Source organism: Falco cherrug, chromosome 9 (assembly GCF_023634085.1).
Source record: "Falco cherrug isolate bFalChe1 chromosome 9, bFalChe1.pri, whole genome shotgun sequence".
Lineage (NCBI taxonomy): Eukaryota > Metazoa > Chordata > Aves > Falconiformes > Falconidae > Falco > Falco cherrug.
In genome coordinates this window covers 30,624,151-30,648,938 of record NC_073705.1, presented here as the reverse complement: position 1 = coordinate 30,648,938, position 24,788 = coordinate 30,624,151, and the positions used below count along the sequence as shown (strand labels likewise).

Genomic DNA, 24,788 nt, shown 5'->3' with positions numbered 1-24,788 from the left:
TGTTGCAAGTGGTTTCCACAGCTGTAACAGAGTGTCATAATGCTATGTAATGTTGGTATTTTGCGTGAGGTAGAAATGAAGTTCTTGGTTTCATTAAGCATCTTTATGCTTTTAAAGAAAAGTATTCTTTCCAAATCAAACTTAATATTTTCATCTCCCCTAGGTTCTCAATTTATGTAGAAGACTGACTAATTTAAATGGACATCTGAAAGCAGTAGGAGCTGTTTTCCTCTGCTCAAAATGTAAAACTGAAGAGTTGAATATTAATTGTAAAGTTTGAGTTGATCTTTTCTATTCACTAGTGCGACCATTGGCTTTACTTAAACAAACATTTCTGTCACTTACTGGACAGGCTCTTTCTGTCTGTCTCATTTCCTCATTTAGTGCTGCTCACCTGTTTTGGCCTTTCTGCCTTGTTACTTAGCTGTCTAGCAGCTTCCAGTCCAGTAATTGCTGGGAGAAGTCTTGTTTAGTATTAGTTATCTCTGTCTCTGCCCAGCTGTTTTTTCCCCCATGAATATGGTTAATTCCCTGCCTTGCTTTCTTTTCCCTCTAACTACAGGGCTTACTTTGCTAACCTCCAGCCTTGGCTTGACCTAGCATGCACTTTCCTCTACTTCTGTTTTCACCCTATGCAGCATGACTGGCAATATTCATAGGAGTGGCTGTTTCAGGACATGTTTGTTCTCCCTTCCAAGAAGTGTCTTCCTCTTTGTTAAACAGATCTGTGTTAACTATTTTAACTGAAACCTTTTCATGAAAGCCTAACTAGTTTTCTGCAAACATTGATCTACTCCTCAAATCGCTTTCCTGTTGCATTTTTTTGTTGCCTTGTCTGTGAAAACTGGTCTTGACTCTTCCCCCGTACCTTCACATTTCTGCTTTTCCTCCACCAAAGATGCAGAAGGTTTTCAACTGCTGTCCTTCTCTGCACCTTCCTCAAATTTCACTTAATCTTGTCTTCTAAACTAATTTGCTTTTCTTCTTATTTATCCTGCTCTCCTCTGGCTCTCCCCCTTAAAGTAGCAGCATGTTTTAGTCTGTAATCACCTTGAGAAAGTATGCTACTGACTCTGCTTGCTTTTGCTTGTTTCTTAAGTAATGTTCAAGTTTTTATTTATTTTTACCTTGAAGCTTTTTGAATGTACTGGTTATGTCATTCGGTTTGATTTTTCAGTTTCTCATAGACATTACTGTGTGAATGCCTCTTGTGCAAAATTTCAACTGCTTTTTCTTCAATCTTATTAATTTAATCAAATCTCATAGCTACTTCCTCTTCATTTTATTTCCTCTGTCTTTCAGGAGTAAACTAGGTGTGTGTTTCCCTTTTAAATCTTCCCTTCCTCTGGCATCTGTGACTGTCTGCTCTTAGGTTCTGTGTAGCTTTTTCTTGTATAGATAAGAAAGTAAACCAGCCACAAATCCTTGTTTAAAAAACAAAGAAAAACAGTGATATGGCTTTCAAATGACTTTTGGTTTGCCTTTTGGTAAACAAGCCTTGTTTTCTCAAAAAATTTTAGCTAACAGTGCTTGCCTGTCAGTTGCCCTTATATTTACTACCCAAATTTTTAAACAGAAGAGGTAAAAAGGCGAAGTACCAAAAGCCTCTGATTTTGAAAACACAGAAGGATTTAATTCTAGAAAAACTATGCATATCTTGGAGCCTCCAATGCATGTTACAAAGCCAGTGCAGCTATTTCAGGATCATTTCAGCCTGCTGCTAGCAACAAAGTCTTGAGGAAATGCGTATTTTTAGAAGTATTGTCTGCATATGTATTCATTAGTAAAATATTGCAGGTGGTTTATTGGAAGTTTGAAACATTGCTTGGAACATAGCCCTTCTTGGCATATGTGCCCCCTTGCATCCCAGCAGATACTTGAAACAAAACATAATTATCTCAGATATAGAACAAAGGCTGTAGGTTAGAATGTGGATGGGAAACCATAAAAGATTCTGATGTGAAGACCAAATTGAAATGGTTCTGGAATATTTTGTTCTCATTCTTGGGTGTAAGTTCCTCATGCTCTACGTTGTTCAGTGGAGGTGGTGGAGAAGCTCAGGGATGGGAAAGGAAAAGCCTGTCCACTTGTTTGTAATAGCTGAAGCTTTATAGTTTCTCTGAATCTGAGGTATGATCAGACTTTGTCCTGCAGGCAATGGAAATTGAGTTTATTTCAAGGTCAACACAGCAGGCCACTTCTTTTAGGCGTGATCCACTGGGCCTTGAGAGTACATGTGATTAAGTGGCTTTTCCGGGGTGGTGGTGTTTGCTTTCAAGTGTGGAACAAGGGAAAGGCTGAAGTATTGTTAGTGCAGCAGAAGCTAACTGATGCTCAGTCCTGCAATACTGAATTACTTGTGTTTAGTGAGTGCTAAGACAGTGTGACAGGCTGGCTTGGTGCTCTCCAGCTAGGAGAGCTAGAGTCACTTAGTTCTTTTTGGGTGTTTCTTGCTGTAACAGAGATTTGATACCTAGCTTTGAGGTTTCTGGACTAGGGTAAATTACCAGCTTACCCATCTACATCACATTTTATCTTGAGCCAGGTCTTGGGAGGAGGTGTTTGGTGGCAGCTCTTACTCTGTTTCTTTCTAAAACTGATTTTTTTTTTCTCAGCATTTTCTGCCAGATAGGGGTACCCTGCTGTATGTTCCTGTCTTTCTGTCCTTGTAGTCTGGGAACTGTGTAACTTTACAAATTGTTTGCCATTTTCATGCTTTTGAGAGCTAAAGAATGCAAACTCATTAAAAAGCAAGTCTTGTTTTCTCTCAAGGCAGTTAGGCAGGCTTCCTTACCTGCTTTCTGTGCAATCAAGACCAGGTTCAACACTTCTCTTTCAGTCAATAGTCATAAATCCTGTTCTCCTTTCAAAAAGGAGAAACAAAGTACAGTAAAGGAATTGTTAAGCTTCTTCTAGTTAAAGACTAGTTACTGTATATGGCCAAGGGTGCCTAGTTGTTTCCTGTGTCAGTCATAACCAGGCCTATGTGATGGAAGTGTGCAATATCTTCTAAGATGTTTTTTCCTGAACTGTCTGTTTTCTTAGTTGCTTATAATGTATTTTATGGGAGAGAGTTTTGCTTTAACAAGGAAAGGGTATATTTGCAGCATTTTGTAACCTGTTGGTATTTACATACTGCTTCTACCTAATGCTGTGGGGCAAAACTGAATTGTCAGAATAGCTGTGGGTAGATGCTACTTACTACAAAAACATTTTTTTCTACATCAAAGTGTCTTCTGTCTATGGTGTAATATGTCACTGTTGCAATAAGTTTATCCGTGTCAAACTATTGCATTACAACACAAACAGAGGCATTCTGATCTGTAAAAAATATTTTGATCAGTAGTAACTAGCAGCTGCCTTTGTTCTATTTTTAAATAATTAAATAAAACATTTCAGCTGTGTTAGATTGTATGCTATGCACATGTGCTACTGATAGGTCATGAAACTGAATAAAAAATAAAACTGAGGAGAGAAATCATGTCCCTTTTGAAATTTTTTAAATTTACTCTTACAGTAGCTAACTAATATTTGGGTTTTATTTTAAATCAGAATGGAAACACACTTTGTAATGTGCAAACCCCTAACTAACAAAAATTCTGAGGTTTTAAAAAAGTATGAATGTGACATCTTCAAGTATGAGTACTTGGAGACAACATATGTACAAGGAGAATTTAAAGAGTAGGCTTTATTAAAACTAATTGTAATGAATATCATACTGCAGAAGGTTACATCAAATGTGTTGATTATGTCATAATATTTCAGTAGAATGTACATGCTCCCTGACTATCTCTTAGCATTTGCTGTTCTGAGATTGTTTGAGACTTTGAATACAAATGTATTCATTCAGAGGTAGAAACAGTGTCTGTGGGGAAACTTTTTATCTTGATTTTCAGTATTTAAAATGAATGACACCATATATTTGGACAACAGAAAACTGGAGTTACTGGCGTTACTACTTTTTAACTATTGTGAAGACTGTATCAGGTCACATGAAAACTAAGTAAGATTTCAAGATTTCCTGTTTACATTTAACTGTTGTTTGAGGTTTGACAGGAGTGTTTAAAGATTGTATAAAGCTTGGATGATATTTTAATACATATAGAATGGACCTTTACGTTTCCACCTTGATCTTTAGTTAATTCAGTGCATGCCATCAGATTTTGTTCAGCTCTAATTCTTCATAGGCTTTTTGTAAGCAAAGCAGTAAGTTTGCCACATGACCTGAGAAGAGTGAAGGTGAATAGATCGTATTTGTGTTTGCAGTCAGCAACTGAACACAAAGGTTGTGCAAACAGAACAAATGTTGTCATCTCAGTCCTGGAAATGGTGCCACCCATTTACAGCTTTTTGCAACACTTCATTAGAAAAAAGTGCACTGTAACAGTGTTTCTCGAAATCCTGATGCTCGTCAGACACCTTTCTGTAAATGCATGTAAAAACCAGAGTGAGCAGACAGGTGTGTTTGCACATCTATTTGTGTGTAAAACTAGGCCACTCAAGTTAATCCTTTTAAAGGAAACATACTCTTATTTCCTTTCCATTTGAAACTCTGTGTATTTAAGAAAATTCTCTGTAATATTTTTCTCTTCAGTACAGAATATGACCATTAAATGGTTCATATTTCTTAAATTAAGTGTTTTCATCAATGATCCTGTAGTGTGATCATACTGTCTAATTTGCTGCTGGCATCCAGCATGTCCTTGTCTTTGACCTGCTGAATCTGTTTTGGGCAGGACTGATGGTGCTTTTTTGTTTGTTTTGTTTAGTTTAAGGAGTGCTGATGCAGATACCCATTTTTCCTTCTCTTTATTTCCATCTTTTCATTGTACTATTGAAGACTGGCCCCAGAGACCTAAAGCCCTTTTTGTCTTTCTTACTTCTCTACTGTTATGAGCGTTTTGTATATATTGGCATAGACTGCTAATGGAAAAATCTGCTTTCATATTGGTGTATTTTAGAAGTAAAGCTAAACTTCTTTTTATGTTCATCAGGTCTTGCTTTTAAAGTACTACTGTTTTGAAAATTTAACTGTTTTCAAGCTAAAAATCTTTGTACTAAAATATATGCAAGACTTTGTGTTTAATTGGAGCTATTTACTTAGGAAAAGTGCATTCTCTTGTAATGTAGATGCTGTTATATTTTATAGGTTGCTTTCTCTACTGATGGCATATATTTGTTTAGTCAGTGGTAGGAAGATGTTAGTATCAGCAAGCTTTGTTACTGATACAGATGATAATTATACAGTTCTGTTCACATTGCCACAATGTATTTGCACAGTAAAAATACAGATGTGTAACACCAGTAATCGTTCTTAGTATTTCCCTTCTGGCAAATACTAGTATTTTTGTTCTGCTGAGTATGTTGATGTATAAAAGATATGCAAGTTGCAAGTAGGTGTTTAAATTATGTGTGAACAAATGGCAGATAGACCTCAAAAAAAAAAAAAAAAGAGGGGAGGGGGGAAGAAGGGAAGAAAAAAAAAAGCCATCAAACTTCTTCAGGGAGTTACCTTTTATTTTTATGATTCTCTGTGCAGACCCTTGCTTACGCAGTTCTTGCTTTTGAAACTGTTTTGTGCATGTACGCTGAGTTAGTGTAGCACCAGTTTCAGGTGCCTGTAGTTTTGGGGGAAGAGGGGAGAGAGCGGTTTGAGGTCTACTCAGGTAAAAATGCTTAAAATTCTTGTATATACACACATGTACTTCATGCTTGTTGGCCATTTGTGAATCATGGAGCGAAGACTCGTGGTTGAGCTGGGGTATGGGGGGGTGTATGTGTGTTGTTAGGCTGTGCTTAAAGTAGACCCCCAAATACATATGGGTCAAAATAATCTTATTTCAGATGTTTGAGGGAATACTGGTCTGGCTTTGATTTTTGCATGTGTCTGTGTCTAACCTTTGCTCTACCCCATTTGCTATCTATCCATCCCAATAACCATTGCTGTTTTGTAATGCCTGTTGTTGGCACCAACTCTGAAATAATTTGATAGAAAAGATAAGAATGATAAAGGAGGTATTATTACTAAGGAAGTATAGCAGACCTAATCCTGTTGCCAGTTTCATTTGACCTTGCCATTGGAGTCACTACTCATAACTTTGAACTGATATCAATAATGATATCAATAATGATTTTAAGAACTGCATGACAGGAAGCTCTCATTCCCTGTAAGTTCAGGAAAGGTAAAAAGCAGGTCAACTTTGCTATTTTCTAGTAAACCTTATGCAAAATACCAATTGCTGAATTAGTGTGAGTTTTACTCAAGACATAACCAATGAACATTGGTTCTTGTAACGTGAAAATGATGAGAACAGGTAACTGTAATCTTAAAACTCCTTCACTGAGTGAGTGTTCGTGGCAGGATCTGATCAGGCTTTCAGTCCAAAAAAACCATAGACACTCGGGAAAAGAAAATTAATAAAAAGAGAAAATAAATTCAGAAATCCCTTAAGGTAAAAACAATAGTTACAGATCTGGAACTGATTAATCACTGGTGTTTGTTTCAGATGCAGAAAAATAATGGTAATATCAGCATATCTATACAAAGATGAGGTTATAGATTGGTTTTACACTTGTAAACAGATTGTGCTTATAAGCTTGAATATCTCCTAAAAATAGTGGATTTTAAAGTTAAGATTAAGGGGACAACCACAGGAAAGCCTGGCAGTAAACACTGTCAAAAAACTGCAACAGTGGTAAAGCTGTGCCTGATATCCAGATTTGTTATTTCTGGAACACCAGTCTTTCTCAAAACTGTTTGTGTAACTTGAAATTATCTAGACAATTGAAAAAAAAAAAGATCAGATTAAATATTTGTGAAAGATTTAATAAAGGGATTCTATGTGGGAAGGGTATACTTAAGTTATTGGAAAGATTTCAGAATTGTTTCAAAATCATGACTCTTTTCTACTAAGAATGAGGTGAAGTTAATTTCCATTTAATGTCATATTTCCAATATAATACAGAAGAGAAGATGTGCATACTTGAGATGTGCTCTAAGAAGGAATTTGGCACTGTGCCGTGACAAGCATGATATTGGACATGCAGCAGAACAATTAGGCAGTCCAACCAGAAAAGTGTCTCCAAATGCTGTTAGGAGAGAGAATTTAAGGAATTTAACAATGTTAAAATGTGCAAGAGAGGAGCCTGGGCTATACAAGAATCATTCAACCCTTATACTCTGAAATGCTTAAAGACCAAGAGGTATAAAACTGGATTATTTTTTTTTAAATTAGGAATTGAAAAGACTTATGTAAAAGAGTGATTATTGTTGCAGCCTTAACTGCAGTAATATAAGTGTGTGTTATAAAAGCACATAACTATCTACTGAGTATATTTTCAATTATGAAACCAAGACAGGCAAACTGAAAATGGCAGATGTACACCTAATACAAGTACTAGGGATGTTGTTACTGGAAGGGTTCCTATTTATGACTTCAGTGAACTGCTGGAGTCCATAACGTCTGTGCTCTAACTTCTCTGTGTTTTTGATTATTGTGCTTAAGATTCTTGAAAGTAGAAATTTTATCCAGAGATTTTGTCTTAAAACTATAATTAGAAATATGTGCTTATGTAGACTTCATAAAGGTCCAGGTAGCATACATGTGCTTTTCTTAAAATTGTTTACTGATAGTAATTCCTGCGTTTAACCCAAATAGGTCCTTGAAAGTGCATATTCTTAATTACATTTTAGTCTTACGTTGCACCTTTAAATGAATATATTTATAATTTCCTTCTTGTGCTCTCTTCTTTTTCCTTAGATAATTACACAGTTTTGTAATCTGCATGTGGCCTTTGTTTTCAATTGAATAATTTGCTCAAAACAAGATGATACTCAAATGTTGTAGCTAACATGAAAGGCTATATAATTATTAACTAATTGTCTTATAATTGTACCATTACCAATCTGTTTTGAATGCTTTTAATACAGGTGTGTTTTGAAAGTATTCCTTTAATTTGTTTCTATAGAATTGCACTAGGGGACTTCTGAAGATGTACAGAATTATTCTGCACTGTTGCTTAGCTCAGTGTGAGAACATGTTCTTCTGCTTGTGCTGCTCTGTATTTTCTGCTCCTCTTAAAAGATAGCTGACAAGAACTGTTTAAAAATAGCAGGCCAAGGGCAGGTGACAAAATGTCACACAAGCAGCACCTGGTCCAGTGACAGCCTGGAGGGAGGAAAAAAACAAACCCAGATGTCACAGATACGATTCTATTTCTGAAGCTGGTCAAACAGCAGAATTTCAGCTCCAGCAAAGGAAAAGAGAAGGGCCCATCCAAGCATTATGCATTCAAATTTTACTCTTGTTTTTTCATAGCTGTTCCCTTTTGTCTATTACAAGTATTAGTTTACAAGTATAGATTATTATATACACCTTTTCTCTTTACAAGTAATACCTGTAACCGCACACTCATTAATATGCTGTTAAAGAAAACGGAATTAATGTCAGTCTCGCAAGATTTCTGAAATATTTTAGCACAAGCTTATGCTAACAAATAATAGCAGCTTTAATGTCTCTGTAGTGCCAGATCAATATGAAAATATGTATAAGAGAATTATGACAGTAATTAATGAAGATCTCTTTAAGAAGCTTTGTGCAAGGAGTTGGAAAGTGAAAATGGAAAGTTTATTTACCTTCTTTCTGCCCTCACTTCTTTCTGGAGGTGCTGTTTGCTTCGTAGTCTTATTGTGGTGGCACTTCTTTCTGAAAGAATCAGAAAATTATGATGTGAAGAAAATAACTATTTGCTTTTCTTAAACTGCTTGTGACTTCGTTTCAGAAGGGTACTGAAGGTTCATGTTGCATCTGTTCAGAAAGAATATTAATTACAGCACTGCAGTTTCTGTGACTAGAAATAGAAGGCTTTAACTTATCGCTAGGAGCTAAAAATGTTGGAAAAGATTGGCTTTAGTTCTGCTTTGTCAAAGCATAGTTGTTAAAACTTGGTTTTGCAGAAGTACAGCAACTTAATGGTTATATTGGCTCTTCAGTATAGTAAGTAGGTCTTGAGCTCCCATATTTGAGTGCCTATGTAGTGAAGAAATGTAAACTGCTTGCTTCCTTTGCTCCCGAATTTAACCACAAATCTGGAGAAACGGAGAGCATATGAAGTGGATTACAACACTTATAAGTAACTTAAGTTGTTACTTAAATTAAATAAAAGTTTTATGTGGCTATAATGATCCTTTTATATATTTTTCTAAATGAGGACTAATACCAATTACAGCTTTTAAACTGTTTCAGGGTTTTAATTAAGAAAGTCCTGTTACACAGTTTCTTCAGAGTAAGTTTTTAATACTTCAGCTTGGTTAAATACTATCTAAAACGAATCTTAACAGTAGCAGAGTTGGCTCATTTCTTGCTTGGATGGTAAAAGTGGACTGAGTCTCCTTTGAAACAAAGTAACCATCTAAATTGGCTCCCACTTCCAGTTCCTGTAGTCATCAAAGATCTTAAGCCAAGCTTTCAAGTGTTAAATCTCACCTGAGAAAACTGGTACTATTTTGTATTTCTCTAGCTTCCTGGAAACTGGCACTAGCAGAGTTCATTTGAATTTCATGGTGAACCTTCTGTATATGATGGCTCTGTATTATGGGTCAAGAATAAATATTTCCCAAAGTATATATGAAAGTACTCCATGAGAATAACTCTCCCTCCAACCTAGTGTCCTGTCTCAAGTAGTAAGCCATAGCAGGTTTTTTAGGGAAGAATACAAAACTGGGCTAAGCACTCTTCTCTCCAGCAATTAACTCGAGAGCTTCTGGTGTCACAGGTGGTATGGAAAACAGTGATTTATTTTTACCAGTTCAGTGGAGTTTTTATAATGCTGTACCTGTTACTTGAAGCTAACTATAAGTGGCATAACTGCAAGGTTGAACTTTGAGGCCTTATTTTGAAAGGGTAAACGTAATTATTTTCCTACTACAAAGGGAAGGGATGTATTCAAAGATAATTATTTAATTGTTTGGTTTGTGATTTTCAGTATTTTAAATACATAACACTGAGGTACTATGGAGTTAAATATTGTAAATATGTATTCTTGGGAAGTTGTCTTCAGTAGGTTGAAGATTTGGCTACCCTGAATGTTCATTCACTTTAGCAATTTTTCATATTAATGAATTTAATTCAGTTTTGAAATAAAAACATTGAAAATAGCTTTTATTTACATTGCAGGGCGTATGGGAATAAACTTCCATCATCCAGGAACAGACAATATTATGGCTCTTAACAGTAAGTAGTTAATATCTAGTGACTAATATTGTCATGTTATTATTTCTTACATTTGTTGTGTACATAACTGTACAGTTAGACATAAATGTGTGATAATAATAATATTTGCATAGAAGTTGTTGCACCCTCTTTTCATAAATCGTTCATCTCTAATTTTATTGGTAGAATTGGTGATTCTTTATATTAGCTTTAGAATAGCTTTGTGTGTTCCACTGAAAGCTTCATGATGCCTTGTTGTTCCCTCTTTTGTAGGTGTGTATGTGTGTTAAATCTGTAATTTCTAATATCTTTCCAGACATATTTCTTCTTGTTGGGATAAGTTGTTAGAAGTTTTGCATACAGTTACATTGACTGATAGAGTTTGTTGGTTTCCCGAAAACATAATGTAGACAGGACTGGAGAGAATGTTTGGACATCTAAATAATGAAGAAAAAGTGTGGGGCTGCACTTCACTGAAAGATTATTGCTTTTGTTTGTGTTGAAAAATAAAAATTAAAAAAAGATCCAGTCATGAACATTTCTATTCAGAAAATGGATCTGGATGCTCTAGAGAGAGCCTTGTGTTGGGGGTGTGTGGTGGTGGAGAATGGGGTGTTAGGCACCACCAGAATAATGTAAAACTGAACTATGCAAATCAAAGTATAGTTTTTGTCCATCTAATCTGAAGAACTATTTTGAAATGCCTTGTTTTGCTTACAATGTATTATTAGAGGTGTTAGGATTAATTTACTGACTCCCCTCTCAAATTGTTTTGCCTTTGCACAGTTTGTTATACTGTGTGTAGTTGAAAACTGCAGGTTTTTGTGTAGTACCAAACAGAATTAAAAAATAATTTATAAATGTGAAGAACTGAAAATCTGTAAAAAGATGCAAGAGTTTGACATTTGGCTTTAAATGCCAGCTTTTGGATCTTGTAAGACTTTGCTTGCGCTCTTTTTCTAAGTTTTACACTGCTAATAATGGGGTGATATTTTGCAGAGTTTCTGTTGTCATAGTTAGCATATATACCTCATTTTCCTATGGACATGTGAAATTACAGGAAATAAAGTAATTAACTGGAAGTGCTCCATTTAATTAAAGACTTTGTTAAAAGAGGAAGCTGTTCATGTGGGTGTGCGTGTGTGTGAATAAGTTCTACACAATACAGCCTGCTGCTATTTGACATGAATTCTGATCTCAGAATGTATTTGTTGTTCTAATGTGGGCATTTCAATAAGCTGATTGTAATAGTAATATAATCATGCGGAAGGGAGATTATGGTTGAATTTGAGTTACTTTTAAAAATTGACAGTTACTATGGAATATATAGCAGTATTTCTTACAAAGTCTTACAGAGATTTTTTGAAAGACAGGAATGAAATACAAAAAGCTACACTATATTCTGTACTATAGCAAATCAGGGTTGTTTCATTTTGGGACAACTCGCTTTTATCCTGTCATTGCCAGATAAACTTAAAAAAGCCCTTGCCTTTTTAATGGAAGTAATATTTCAGAAAATATTTCTTCCTAATTACTTTGCAATTTTTACAGCAGCTATTTAATCTAATTGTTTATTAAAAAAAAAAAATCCTTTGCAGCTATAGTCCTGCTGTATGGCTAAAATATTAATGTAGCTGACTGAGAGACCTAAAGAAAATATATTTATGTATTTCCAGTATTTAAAATATTATGGGTTTATTGAAGTATTAACTATTTACAGACTTGCATAAGCCTGGAATCATAAATACACAATTTATGCAAAATAGTAGTGATTGTTCTTTTGAATGGAATTCAGTGCAAATCAAAAGTCTGGGTAAGTTCCCATGTATTTCCAGTCTCCTGCATCTCTTCTCTTCAAGGCCGCACCATTTTTGGCTATTACTAAGAGCCCAGAAGCTAGAATTATTGTACTGTGAAACCTGTTGGGTTTTGCTGTTAAATCTTTGAAGGATTGAGAATAAAAGCAAGTATTCAAGTACATTAAAAATTACATTCTGTGATTTAAATGCTCTTCTGTATGCAGCTAAAATTGAGAAATTTAGGACTATGTAATTCCCACGTGGTTCATTCCCCTTGTCACAGGGAAATAGACTAAGGAAAGTTAGTCCAAGAAGAAATATGCTTTCCTGTGCTGCCATAATTGTGGCTTGGGTTTAAAAAAATAAAATAAGTAAAATAAAATTAAAAATCCCCAAAGGATATTTCATCCCAGGAATTTTTTGAACTATTTGGAGAACTTAACGTAACTTTTAGAAATCATGATACTTATAATACCTATATATAATTTTTGTTAAAACCAAACACTGTCTGCTGAATCTGCAAATCCCAACATCATGTTCTATTTATACTCATTGCTACATAAGCATTTCTCTCCTTTCCTGTGAAGACACAGTAATAATCTTTAAGATTTATTACTCAAAGCTCAATTTCTTACTAGCAGTATACGCAGTCTTTTGAAGCTGGAAGACAACATAGGCTCAGGCCAACAGCAATGTAAAACTTCCCTTCTGCCTACAACATGTGAAGTAAAGTTTTCTGGAGGGTGTTTGTCTCTTTAGCTCCTTCTTATTCTTTATGGCAACACTGTCAACTGTACTTCAGCTGGTATTCTTATTTACTGATTACAGCCTTTTGAAACTAGGGGTTTTCCCAACAGTCTTCAACATTTACAGACAGTTGTTCAAGGGGATTGTTTGGTTTGAGGGAAGGTGCTACTTGCTCAGGGAAAAGTGTAAATAATCATCTCAAAGCACTGAGTTATGAAATAATAAAACTAGTGAGACAGAAGAGATTACTTTCAAAAGCATAATTATTATTAATCTCTTCTTGTTGTTAATGGTGTTATGCTTGCATATATACACAAACTGTTGCACATGTGTATAAACACTTATAGAAGCAGTTGAAGTTTTCTATCAGAATTAGGCTTCTATTGAGGAATGCAATGTTCTTATATTCGGTGAGATCTGAGCATAATCCAAAAGAGCACTTAAACAAAAGGAAAATGCAAATATTTATATCTGAAATATTGTGCAAAGGGAAAAAGTCATAGCTTTTGTCTATACTATCTATAATTGAAATTTCTCTAGTAGAAGAATTCTTACAAACTTTCATCTACAGCACCTTATTAAATTGATACTGTAATTTCTAGGGGAAATGTGGCATAAATTGAACTATTGATTTTATTTACATAAATTCATGTATGAACTTAAAGGGAAACCATCTGTTGATGATATTTTTAGTAGATGTTTGCAGTACCTATTAGAAGTTATGTTTAAGTACTAAGCAAAGTCTGAAAACAATGTGCTTTGCCAAAATTAACTGAAAGGTATCCTCCCTCCCCTTCTCATGCTAGGGATCACTCCCCTTTGCAGTCATTCATTTCTGTAGCCATTGCTTCTGTTTGGGGGGACACTGGGAGTTCCCTTGAGTTAAGTTTTCCTTTTTAATCAGCTATAGAAATAGGACTAAATGGTCAGCATGAATACAGTCACCTGTGTGCTAGGTAGTGAGCTATCTTTTATGCTGCTTGTGAACTCCAGAAAGCCAAGAACAAACTTCAGTGAGAAAGAAGTATAGCAGGTGGAGAAGGGAGATGGGGAGTAAACGAGGGTGTGTGATCTTTCTAATGAAGGACTGAACTGTATTGCTGGGATCCCAAACAAACTTACTTCAGTAAAATTAGTTTAGTCTAAAGGTAGTTAAACCAACAAATGAGAATAAACCCTTTGTGAAATACTGGAATTTTATTTTTCCTAAAGCTCCTCTGTACAGTGACTTTGCACTGCTGTTCGGCTTCAAATGTTCCATCTGCTTCCAATGTTCATTCTTGTCGCATACAAAAATGTGTCATCTGTGAGGTCTGGTACTATTTGCTCTCCATCTGACTGTCTTTTCTTCTTTTCATTAGTGTCATTTAATTCTGTTTGTTCTGAGTAAAATAATCAGAAAAATACATTAAGACAAGAGTTCGGGGCACCTTTTTAGATGTTTGTGTAGAGCTTTTGGCTATGTTTTATTAACAGATAATAATTATGAGGGCAAGTCATCGTGCAATGACAGAAAATGTAATGGCAGGAAAACAATTTCGTTTTTTATATTCATGTTTCTATTGCTTTTCAAATTGCCTTGTCTCCTTAAGAGCCATTGTACTTGGCTCTTCCTACATTCTGATGTATTGTCTTCAAACACATACAGTGTTTCGATATATCAGAGTTGCTGAAATAGCATTTTATATTTAAATCTTTTGCCAGTGCTGTTGGTATACCTTGAAATGAACCGTTACAAATAGATTTATTGAATAATTTTTGTCTTGCAAAATCTTGTGTTGGCAGTTTAATAGCTAATAAAATCTTGGGGGGGTTAGTGATAATAGTCTGGTAAAACGTGTGGCAAAATTTCAAGGGCCATCAGTCTCTTCCAATAATAATATTATACCTGCCTATAGGAATTTGCTGAGCTCCTTAACCCAATTGCCCGGTCAGGTTCTAATGGGTTACTAGCATATTAGCATACAAAGAATAATAGAAAGGAATAAAAGACACTGAGAGAGCTAATAAGCTTTGCAAACTAAACCTAATTTGATCATGAAGAGATCCGTTTATTTAACTGGAGGGAAAAAAAGGGATCTTGTGAAGTGTGACATAGCAAAGGCAGCAGGGTTCATGAGAGTCTCAGAGTGTGCAAACTGTCACTTTACACATAACCTTGTTAAGTTTTTCAGACCCAGCTGTACAAACGGTTCGTATTGATGCTGCCTTGGGGGCTGTGAGGCAGGCTAAGCTGATACCTCAAAGTCCCTTCTATACCTGTACAATTTTTTTTAAAAAAAAAGGGGGGGGGGGGGGGGAAGCAGGGGAGCAATAAAACATGCTTTTTCTTCTTTCTTCCTTTCAATTTTCTATATTAGCATCTGTTTTTTCTGAGATCTGATTTGGCTGTTACTGAAGGTAGTACCTCTTGTCAGTGGCTGCTAAAGTCTTTTTTTAGCAGAGGAAGATTTCTCTAAATCGTCTTCCTTTTAATCCAACATTATAGCTCTTTACTATCTTGTTTGGTTTTTTTTTCCTACCACTTTTCCTGCCTCATAACCTCACCAACGTGCTTTTCTTTCATCTGTGTGATCCTCTCTATTGTGGGTGAGTGCCATCTGTTTCTGCAGAATTTTAAGAACAAGGTTTGCCAGGCTGTTCCACAAGCATTATATATGATGCTAGAAGAGATAAGACAGCAATCCAGAATTAGGTTTGGTAGATTGGAAGCAATATGAAGGAAGTTCCTATCAGCCTGGCTGTTAGAAATGTGAGGTTTATTAATCTTTTTTTTAAAAAAAACCCAAACTATAAGAAAGTAAAATACATAAGCCTTCCCTCCTGCACAGATGCTTGGCTGCTCAGTATGCCTGAGGAAGGAAGATCTAAGATGTTTAAACAATAGTCTTGAATATCAAATGCAATTTGTGTGTTTGACCAAGTGTTTTGAGATCTCATATGTGGGCCTTAACTGCATACAACTTGCATGTAGATTGTATTTTCCCGATGATGGGATTCAGTTGTATGTCAGCATATGTTATCAGGGAGATTGTTGTAACACTTGCATTGCTATTATTGGAAAAAAAGTGAGCCAGAAGGGACTGTTGAGGCTAATATCACCAAATTAGTGCAGTGCCCATCTGAACATCCAGTCCATCTATCAGTGGAAATTGAGAACCACCTTTTGAAGCACTCTTAGATGAGCAATAATTTAACTCAATCCCAAAAAGCGAATTATTTGGATTATATGTTGTCTTTCAAAGACCTCTCTAAAAAGACTGTAGCTATAGGAAAAGGGGAAGAAAGAGTATTATTTTCATAAACAAGCTGTTCTGTTGCATTGCTCATCATGAAAAATTATCCCTCAAATCTCAAATGGTGAAACATGATGAAGTATAAATAATTGCAAATGCTATCCCTGAAAAAGTGGGATGAGTGTTCAGCAAATAACAGATTAATATATAGAAAGCTTTGTTTGGAAGCAAATAGATTTATGTGCATATAAAAGTCAGTATAACCATACTATGGCAAGGAACACAAAAATGATAACGATCAAGTTTAATTCTTTGTTCTCCTAAATGTAATTCTTATTTTCCCCCAAACTTTTAGGCATATGGCTTAGTGGAGTTTTATCTTGTCATCTTCATTTATCAGCTTTCTTCTTACTAGATAAAATCCAGAAATTGTTATTGAAGAAATAGTTTTTTATATGCAGTAAACTCAAGCTGGTTCAAGCACTAGCCTCATCTTTGTATGCAAACTATTCTTGTTAACCTTGACCCCTCTTTTAGTTAGTAAAATTGTTGTATTTATTGTAAACTATGTTTATGTGCATATATTTTTTACATTGATTGCTACAAATTAAGTTACTAAAACTGCTTCTGCTGTAGCTGTTTTTCATATACTTCCAACTGTATGAAAATCCACTTTTAGAATAAAATGTTCCTTACCTAGCTCTTTTTTAGTGATTATTTTTAATTTTTTTCTTCTTTTAAATCATACCCCCCCTCCATTTTGACAGTTTGTTATATAACCTTGACCATTCAACAGAGTAGCATGGACTGACAGAGTGATCAAAGACAAAACTTTTGATTTGTCTTGCCGGAATTGCAACTATGATTTTTACACATGGGTAATTTGAGACAGGTTGGTGAATGGTAGATACTTTTAAAATCATAAAGATGTACATAAATAAAATTTATTTGTATTATAGCAAATGAGTTGGCTAAAATTAACAAAGACAAGAATGTCTCCCAAAGGCACTTACTGGAGAACTCAGTGTCTTACAGCAAGTATTGTTTTGAACTGGTGGCTGCTTCAAGATTACAGATGAGTTTTTCAAGTTAGGAATAAGATTCCTAGTACCTTTATAAATCAGGGAGGTTCCCAGTCTTGTCAAATAAATCTTCCTTTAGCCCTTCTAGCTCCAAAATTTCAGATCTGGACATGTTGACTTTTTTTTCCCTAGAGATAATGCTATTTTAAGTCAATTGAAGAAATGCATTTAAGATTACCTTGAAATATCTATCTTTGATATTGTGGACACTTTATTGCAGTAATAAGATAAGTACCAACAGTGAAGAAAGAATGTTTTTAAAAATCTCAAAATACTTCATATTAAGTCTCTATAAAATGTGATAATACAAATAAATGGTGTTATTTCTGTATTTGAAATTAACTGCTTAGATTCACTTTTAGCTATGATACGGAAAGAATGTAGATCTAGTTTGTTTGATTTAGTTTTGGATTCACAAATTTATTATTTCCTTGAAATGCTATTTGATCTGTATCCAGGATGCAGAACCAGTCCCATGTTATAATAAAGCAGTGGGGGAAAAAAATCAGAAAATAAGTTCTTTTTCATCAGTTTCATATAACTTTTTTTTGAGATGCATCTAAAATTTGAGCATTTCTGTTGAGTGTGTTTTGATTTATTGCAACAATGGGTAATCCTTAACTGCAGGCTTTTGAGAATTCCAATTGCATTAGCACTAAATTTACTTAATTTCACTGCAAGATTTAGGGTTTGGGGAGTTTGGTTTGCTTTTTGTTAAAAGCTTGAGTTCTGTTCTTCAACGTACAGTGTAATGTTTGTAAAAGTACACTTAGCTTCTGGGATGAGGTGAGTTAATAGTTTCAGGGGAGTTATTGGGTAAAAAAGAATGTGTTGTTCCCTTGTATTTGAGTACCTGCAATCTGGGACATAGTGGTTATGTAACTTTCTACCTGTCAGTTAAAGAAAGTTGCAAAGGGGTGCAGAAACACTGACACAGTAGTGATGGATTTGGGAGTTACACAACAAATCGGTGCTTGTTTGCAACAATTTCATATTTTATATGGGAAAACACACTCATCACTTCTCAAAACAGCTAGGTTTTCATTAATACTGTCATGTTCTATGAGGTACCTAGGGTAGAATCACTTTTGTGCTGAATTTTGAAATTCAGGAGATGGTTTTCTATATGAAATGACATTCATATTTGGCAACAAAACCAGTATATAGGAGTAGCCTCACTGATGGTGGGTACAATTTTGGGAGCTCCCAGTCTCCTTTCTTTTGTCCTCTGTTGGAATTGCCTAGGAGAGAAAGTAACTTCAGAAAAACACTGGTAACTTCATAGTTTCTAATAGCGCAATAATTTTATTGTTGGTTCCTAAATGTCTCCATTCAAGAAGAACTTCTAAATGTTTTATTTTCCAAAATACTTAAACCGGAGGTCTTACGAAATTTATGTGATGAACCATTCCTTCTAGTAATTCTGTTGTGCTCTGAACTTTGACTTATTAACAAGACGGGTATTTTTTTATTGACTTGTGTCAAATGACACATTCTTTCTGCGTAAACAACATAATAAAGTGTGTGTTGACATTCTTAAGTTGCCCTGCTGAATAATTGCCAGCTTGTTGGAAAAAGTAACATTTTAATGTAAACACTGCATAAAACAGAGTTCATTTTCAAATTCTTTGTATATATATAATATAATCAACAATGGTGAAACTTCACCTTCTTTGAGTTTTTAAATGTGATGTAAGGTTTTTAAATCAGCGAAAGCTGTCTAGACTGTCTTTCTGTTCAAGTGTATTGTACTATTTTCCTGCTAGAATTTACAGGCAATTGTAAATATACCTTCAGTAAAACTCATTTATGGACATAAAGGCTATGTTTGTGAGGGCTTATCTAAGATAAAAGTAATATTATGCAGTGCAGTATAACATAGATGTGTTATAATACATGAATGCAATAGGTTATTCTAAAATTTACAGAAGCCTGTGGTAGATTTCTACCATCATGTACTGTTACCTTGTTCAGAGCCTAAATGTTTACCTTAAGCATATAAAGCTTTCTTTTCTTAAAAAGAAGCACAGAAGTCTTTTTCATGTCATACTGAAGTAACACTTTTTTAAATTTAATTTTTAGATTGGTAGACTTCTGTTTGAGAAACCTCTTTCAGCTAAATTACTCTCAAAACGTTGATAAGTTGGGGGTTTTTTTTGGGTTTTTTTTTTTGGTGTGTGGGCAGTCATCAAGACAAGGACTTGCTACATGAGGTCTGACAATGATTCTTTGCCATTATAATAAGTAATGAAGTATGGTTTTAGCAGTGACTTGAAAGGAGGATTGATTTTATTCTTGCTGCAAAGCCAGCCTCTTGTATTAACTCTCTCTATCGCACGCTGTGCAAAGAGCAGAGTCTGTTTCAGGGCTTACCAGCTACCTTACTGTAGCTTAATAGTTGTTCACACAAACAGCTTCTGTTGTCTTTATGCTAAACATAAGTTGTGAAGCAGTTCTTCATCATAGCCCTCGAAATTTTTTAATTTCCCTAATGAAGAACTCTTATAGTTGCTCTTTTGTGACCTCATTGATGGTGGGAGAAAAAAGACATAGGTGTATGGTGTCCACGACAGTGTTTCTTCAGGGCTTGAAGAAGCAGCTACTTGGGTAGAAGAGAGGTTACTAGTGCCTGTGCTGAAGGAGCTTCAGCCTTGCTCTGGTTAGTCCCTGGAGTCACTCAGAGGTGACAGCCAGGGGACCCATCAGTGGATGAGTAGTTCACAGCTAGCTGCAACCGACCTGTCCTGGAATTTCTGGCCAAAGGAAAGTAGGTAGGGAAGACTGAGGGGTATGGTGGGACACCTCGGGATGTGCGTTTGAAGATGGAAATAGAAAAATGGGAAGAATGGAAGGTTTTATGGTAGAGGACACTGGGGATATAGGAGAAGGGAGTGGAAACTAGATTAAGTGGGCTAAAGGGGATTGTAGGGAGAGCTGAAGGAATCATGCCTAAAACCTGGCTGTGTGGGGCAGGGCTGGAAGGCATTGTGTTTTGGAAGTAAGAGATGGGTTTGGGAAGGAGGAGGAACATAAACAGTATTGCAGTGAAGAGAGAAAAGAACAAAACAAGGCTCTATTACCTATTGCCTAAGCTCACTTTCTGTTGAAAAACAACCTGACCCCTAGCCTTCCACATTTGATTACCTTGGAAGACCGCAGATACCTTTTGTGACAGATTGAAGTCTTTGTGCAGCAGACACTGTTTTCCAGATTGTTTTCTGGTATTCTAAAATTTCAGATCAAAAAATGCTGCTTTTTGCATTTCCCATTATATGAAGAAATATGCTTCTGCACTTGTACATTGTGGATTTTGCCATAGATGTATGTCTCATTGAAATGCTGTATAAATTTTGGTAGTTATAAATACGTTTTGTCAATCTGTTTTTATTTGTCTGAACATACTGGCTATTGAGTTTATACTGTTTTGGTAGGATGTTAGTATTTACAAATGGTTAATTATTTAAATTGAAACATAACTGGAAAATATGTTCACAACTAAATAAAATGCAAAATGAATTATTTTAATTAGGATTACTGTTGATTGTTTATTGCCTCTTAAAACCCTAATCCTAAATTATTATTTTATAGTACTGTAATTCTGATGTGCCTGATTTTTTTTTTTAATACCTTTGCTATGTAGAAAACTTGCACAGCAGGTATGTTCCTTTTTTTTTTTTTTTTCTTCTTCTTTTTCCCCTCCCTCCCCAGTTGTGTCGTCTTCAAACTTTTTCTCTTGTCTTGGGTTTTCTGAATTTCATCTTGCACTTTTGTAATGTCTTTTCCTTCTTTATGGGGGGAGGGGAAAAAGAGAAGAGGTGGAAGCTACATTTTCTTTTGCTTTTGGAGCTAAATCTAATGACAGCTATACCGACAATTTTCTTCTGTGTTTACATGCAGCCAGGAGCTATGGGCGGAGAAGAGGTAAAAGTATTTACTAAATGTTTTGTTTGCTGAATAGTGGGAGAAATAAATATTTAGTTTTCTTATGATAAGATGATGTTACCAATTTTAACATTATTTGGTTGATCAATTGCTTCATATAAATCAGTCATCTTCATTTGCAGAGCAACGCTTTCTTAATAGCAGCTTAAAGCAATGATGATCTTGAGATGGTAACTTCAAATGTGTTGCTATTACTAGTGAACTGGAGGATGACTAAATGTAAAGACTTTCATGACGCATATTTATGACTTTAAATGCACAGTGTTAAAAAAAATGATTTTCAGGTTTGGAGGGGTTTGATAAAAGTGCAGTGTATAACTAGTGCATTGAATGTTTCAAAAATAGTTTTTGCTTAGTTGAAACACCTTTCATTGAATATTACACTTGAGTATTACATTGGATTGCCTTAGGTAGAACGTTGTGAATACCAATACTAATAACTGCCCTCAACAGTGAATATTGATAATAAAAAAAGAAACCACATTTGAGCACATTTTAACTTTATTTAACCATAGGCAACCGTCAAAAAATAAAAGCAGACTGAAAACATTTTACAAATGTACAGTGCTGCATATAAGTTTATTCTGAGAGATTAATGGATAATAGCAAGCTTGCTGACAATCAAGAAAGCTACTAATGTAGCTTAGGTTTATGTGCTGTAGCTTACACAGACTTTTTTTTATTGAGAAAATAACAGTGAAGATTGCAGCTGTTAAAAGTTGGGTAGTGCCATCTGCTTGGTGTACTCCAGCATTAAACTTCATTCTATCTTCTTTTTCATCTATTGTGTGACAGTTATGCATGTGACATCACTTTACAAAATGTAGAATTTCATCATGTTTGTGAAGAAACTTGGAAACAAATCTAGCCATATAAGCAAACCGACAAATATATAAGTAACTTGTAGTTTGTACATATGTATGGATTGAGGTAATAGGCTGTACAAGCTGTACTAAGTTTATAATGTAGAATTTCAGCTGATTTTGTTCAAAGCTGACTGGTTTTAGTGTTTGTCATAGCTAAAACAAAAAGAAAGATTTAAATATTCCCCGTGAACTTACCTTCCTATTCTTCCCTGCGACCAGAGAACAGGCTATTGTTAACAGATGTTGAAAGCATCCTAATACTTACACTTTTTCAGTGCTGTCATGGTACTGAAATGAATTGGAAAGTGTGCAGAGTATAGAATATTGTATACTCTCTTTGCATGTGAAAACTGTTTGTTGTGGCAAGTGTTTCCAGGTTGATCAAATGGCACCAAAACAGGGAAGGTGGTGGGATTCGGTTGGACACTATTAATTTTGTGCAACTCATGTTTACTTGTGGAAGCAAAATATAGTAATGTGGCAGTAATTGTGATGGATACAGTGTAGGCTGTTTTATACAAATGCAGTGGTGACAAAACAGGGCAAATCCGAATGTGCTGGACCTTCAGGTGCTTTTTTTACTCTAGCAAAAAGCATGTTTCACTCCATAATAACTGTTTCCTATGTGAATTTCAGGCTTTTCCATAGTTACAAGTAGATTTGTGTGTGTGTGTGTGTGTGTGATCATTGTTAGGGATTTTGTAACTTGTCTTATTTATACAATATTAAAGTCTGTGATAATCATGCTTTTTGTTATCTTGAATTTTATAATGGTGTTTTGAGCTTTCTTAATCTTAAGAAACATGACATTCTACAATAGCCTGTTTAAAAGTGGTGTGGTGTTTATCAAATGTTCTCATATATCCCCCTCATTATTTTTACCATTTGCATTGTGGTAATATGCAGAGCACTCAGAGGTGAATCTGTGGAAGGACTCGTTTGATGTTTGTTAAACTGAAGTAGTTTAATTAGTGTTTGATTCTGTCACTGTGACTAAGCATCTTCAGTGAGAAGAGATTTTGTCAGAAAGTTCTTGGGGCTTACCATAACCTATCAGTTCTCTACTTGATCCTCTGTTTTCTGTGAGTAAAGAAGCAAGCGTTTCTTTGTAGGTTATCGTGCTTAGATCTGCTGAGTCATGTTCTTTCTAGGTACCTTGTTTTTAACTTTTACAACCAGTTTTTCAGGTACAGATGTAAGCATAGCTATGGGAAATCAGCCTAAAATCTATTCTGCTACACTGAGAACTCAGAGATGCCAGGGGAGGGGCGCAGGTGTATAAAAATAGGATTTCCCTCTGGGAGTCTCTTTAGGTGATGTCTCAATATTTATTGCTTCAGAATGGTTTTTTCTCCTCTTCTTGCTCATTCTCTTTTCTGAACCTACCTAAACTTGTCAGCATTCTGAAAAGCCTGTGGCAAGGGGTTCCACAGTTTTGACTTGCTTTCAGCCTCACTGTGTACTGATTGTGTTCAATGCAAATTAGTTTCCCCATTATTGGAAGAGAATGTGAACAAACATTCCCTATTCCCTTGTCTGTATGCTTTGCATTATTTTAAATGTATACTTCATACATTTAACTCCATATTTGACTTAACTATAAGTTTTAGATCGTCTTTTCATTTACTTTAGATGAGTAGAATGCTTGCAGACTGTCAAGAGGTGATACCTTGCTTTTTAAGCTGCTGTGCATTTTTATTTCCTTCAGAATTCAGCACTTATTCAGCCTCCTCTGTAGATCTGTATTTCAGTTGGATACCTTGTTGTAGTGTCTATTAATTTGATATGTCAACTCATGTCATGACTCATGAGCCATGTTAATGGCTCATGTCTGCTTGTTTTATTTTTTACAAGAAGGTAGGTTGGAGGTGGGGGAATTAAAAGATTATTGAGCTTCTTAGTAATGTCAGTCTCTTATGGATATTTTCAAATGTCCTACTGTTCAAGGAGTTTTCTGATTTGATATTTTTACACAAATTTAGCCTTCCTAGTTATGATTTCTCTCATGCATGTGTTCTCTTTTTTACTGAAATGCATATGTTTATATATGTGCATGACCTATTTGTCCATTAACAAAATATTCATCAATAGTCTTTCCTGTTTTATGCTCTAAAACAGCGGTCCTCAAACTATGGCCCCCCAGGGTCCCCCAGGGTCCTCAATCCATCCCCCCGTATTTACAGAACCCCCCTGCCCGGGGTTGGGGGGGAAACCAAGCAGCTGCAGATGACAGCCTGCCACTTCATCCGCGCGCCGGCCCCCTGGTTAAAAAGTTTGAGGACCCCTGCTCTAAACCCACCATTTCTGACAACCAGTTATACTAGACTTTGAGGACTAGCATCTCTAAATCCTTCTCTGATTGTGGCGTTTAACCTGTTTCTTATGTTGGTACTTAAAAGCACAGTGGGATTTTTGCTTCAGTGGATTTTTGTATCTGTGATCTCTGTCAATGTTGTGCAATCAATATATTCTTTCTAATCAAGATGTTTCTAGTGCCTGGTGTTCAGTAAAAAAATCAGGCTGGTGTTCTGTGTCAGTCAGAACATCTTTTCTGGTTTTTGTGTGTTAGCTTGTTTTCCATAAATAGGATTGTTGCTTCTTTTTTTGTAATCTGTCCTCTATTACTGGAGACTCTATTAGTGATGCTTTAATTTTATACATTTTTCTGACTAGTGTCCCTTTGCATGTCTTTGATTTTTCTCTTTCTGCATGTTTTTATTTCCTGTACTTCCCTGTGCAGTTTAATACTAGTATGGTATTAATTCTTCCTTAGTTAGTTTCATGTGATGCATTACTTTTGAATTTAATTGTGCCCTGCTATTTATATTTGTAATTAACCCCCTATCAATTGTTTGTATCAATCAATTATAATTCTATCCCTGGGAGGAATCCTCCATGGTATGAG

General features: G+C 35.4%; 1 protein-coding gene across 5 annotated transcripts in view; it reads left to right on the top strand.

The window, feature by feature from the left end:
• Positions 1-24,788, top strand: part of CPEB3 (cytoplasmic polyadenylation element binding protein 3) — a 92,344-nt gene that overhangs the window by 34,641 nt on the left and 32,915 nt on the right. For 3 of the 5 annotated variants that reach the window (XM_055721519.1, XM_027803910.2, XM_014279183.3), the window contains exons 4-5: positions 10,176-10,232; positions 20,973-20,996. In XM_055721519.1, coding sequence (XP_055577494.1) covers positions 10,176-10,232; positions 20,973-20,996 — 81 coding nt within the window. The remainder of the gene's footprint in view (positions 1-10,175; positions 10,233-20,972; positions 20,997-24,788) is intronic. The other 2 variants (XM_027803916.2, XM_027803904.2) reach the window with 1 other exon arrangement.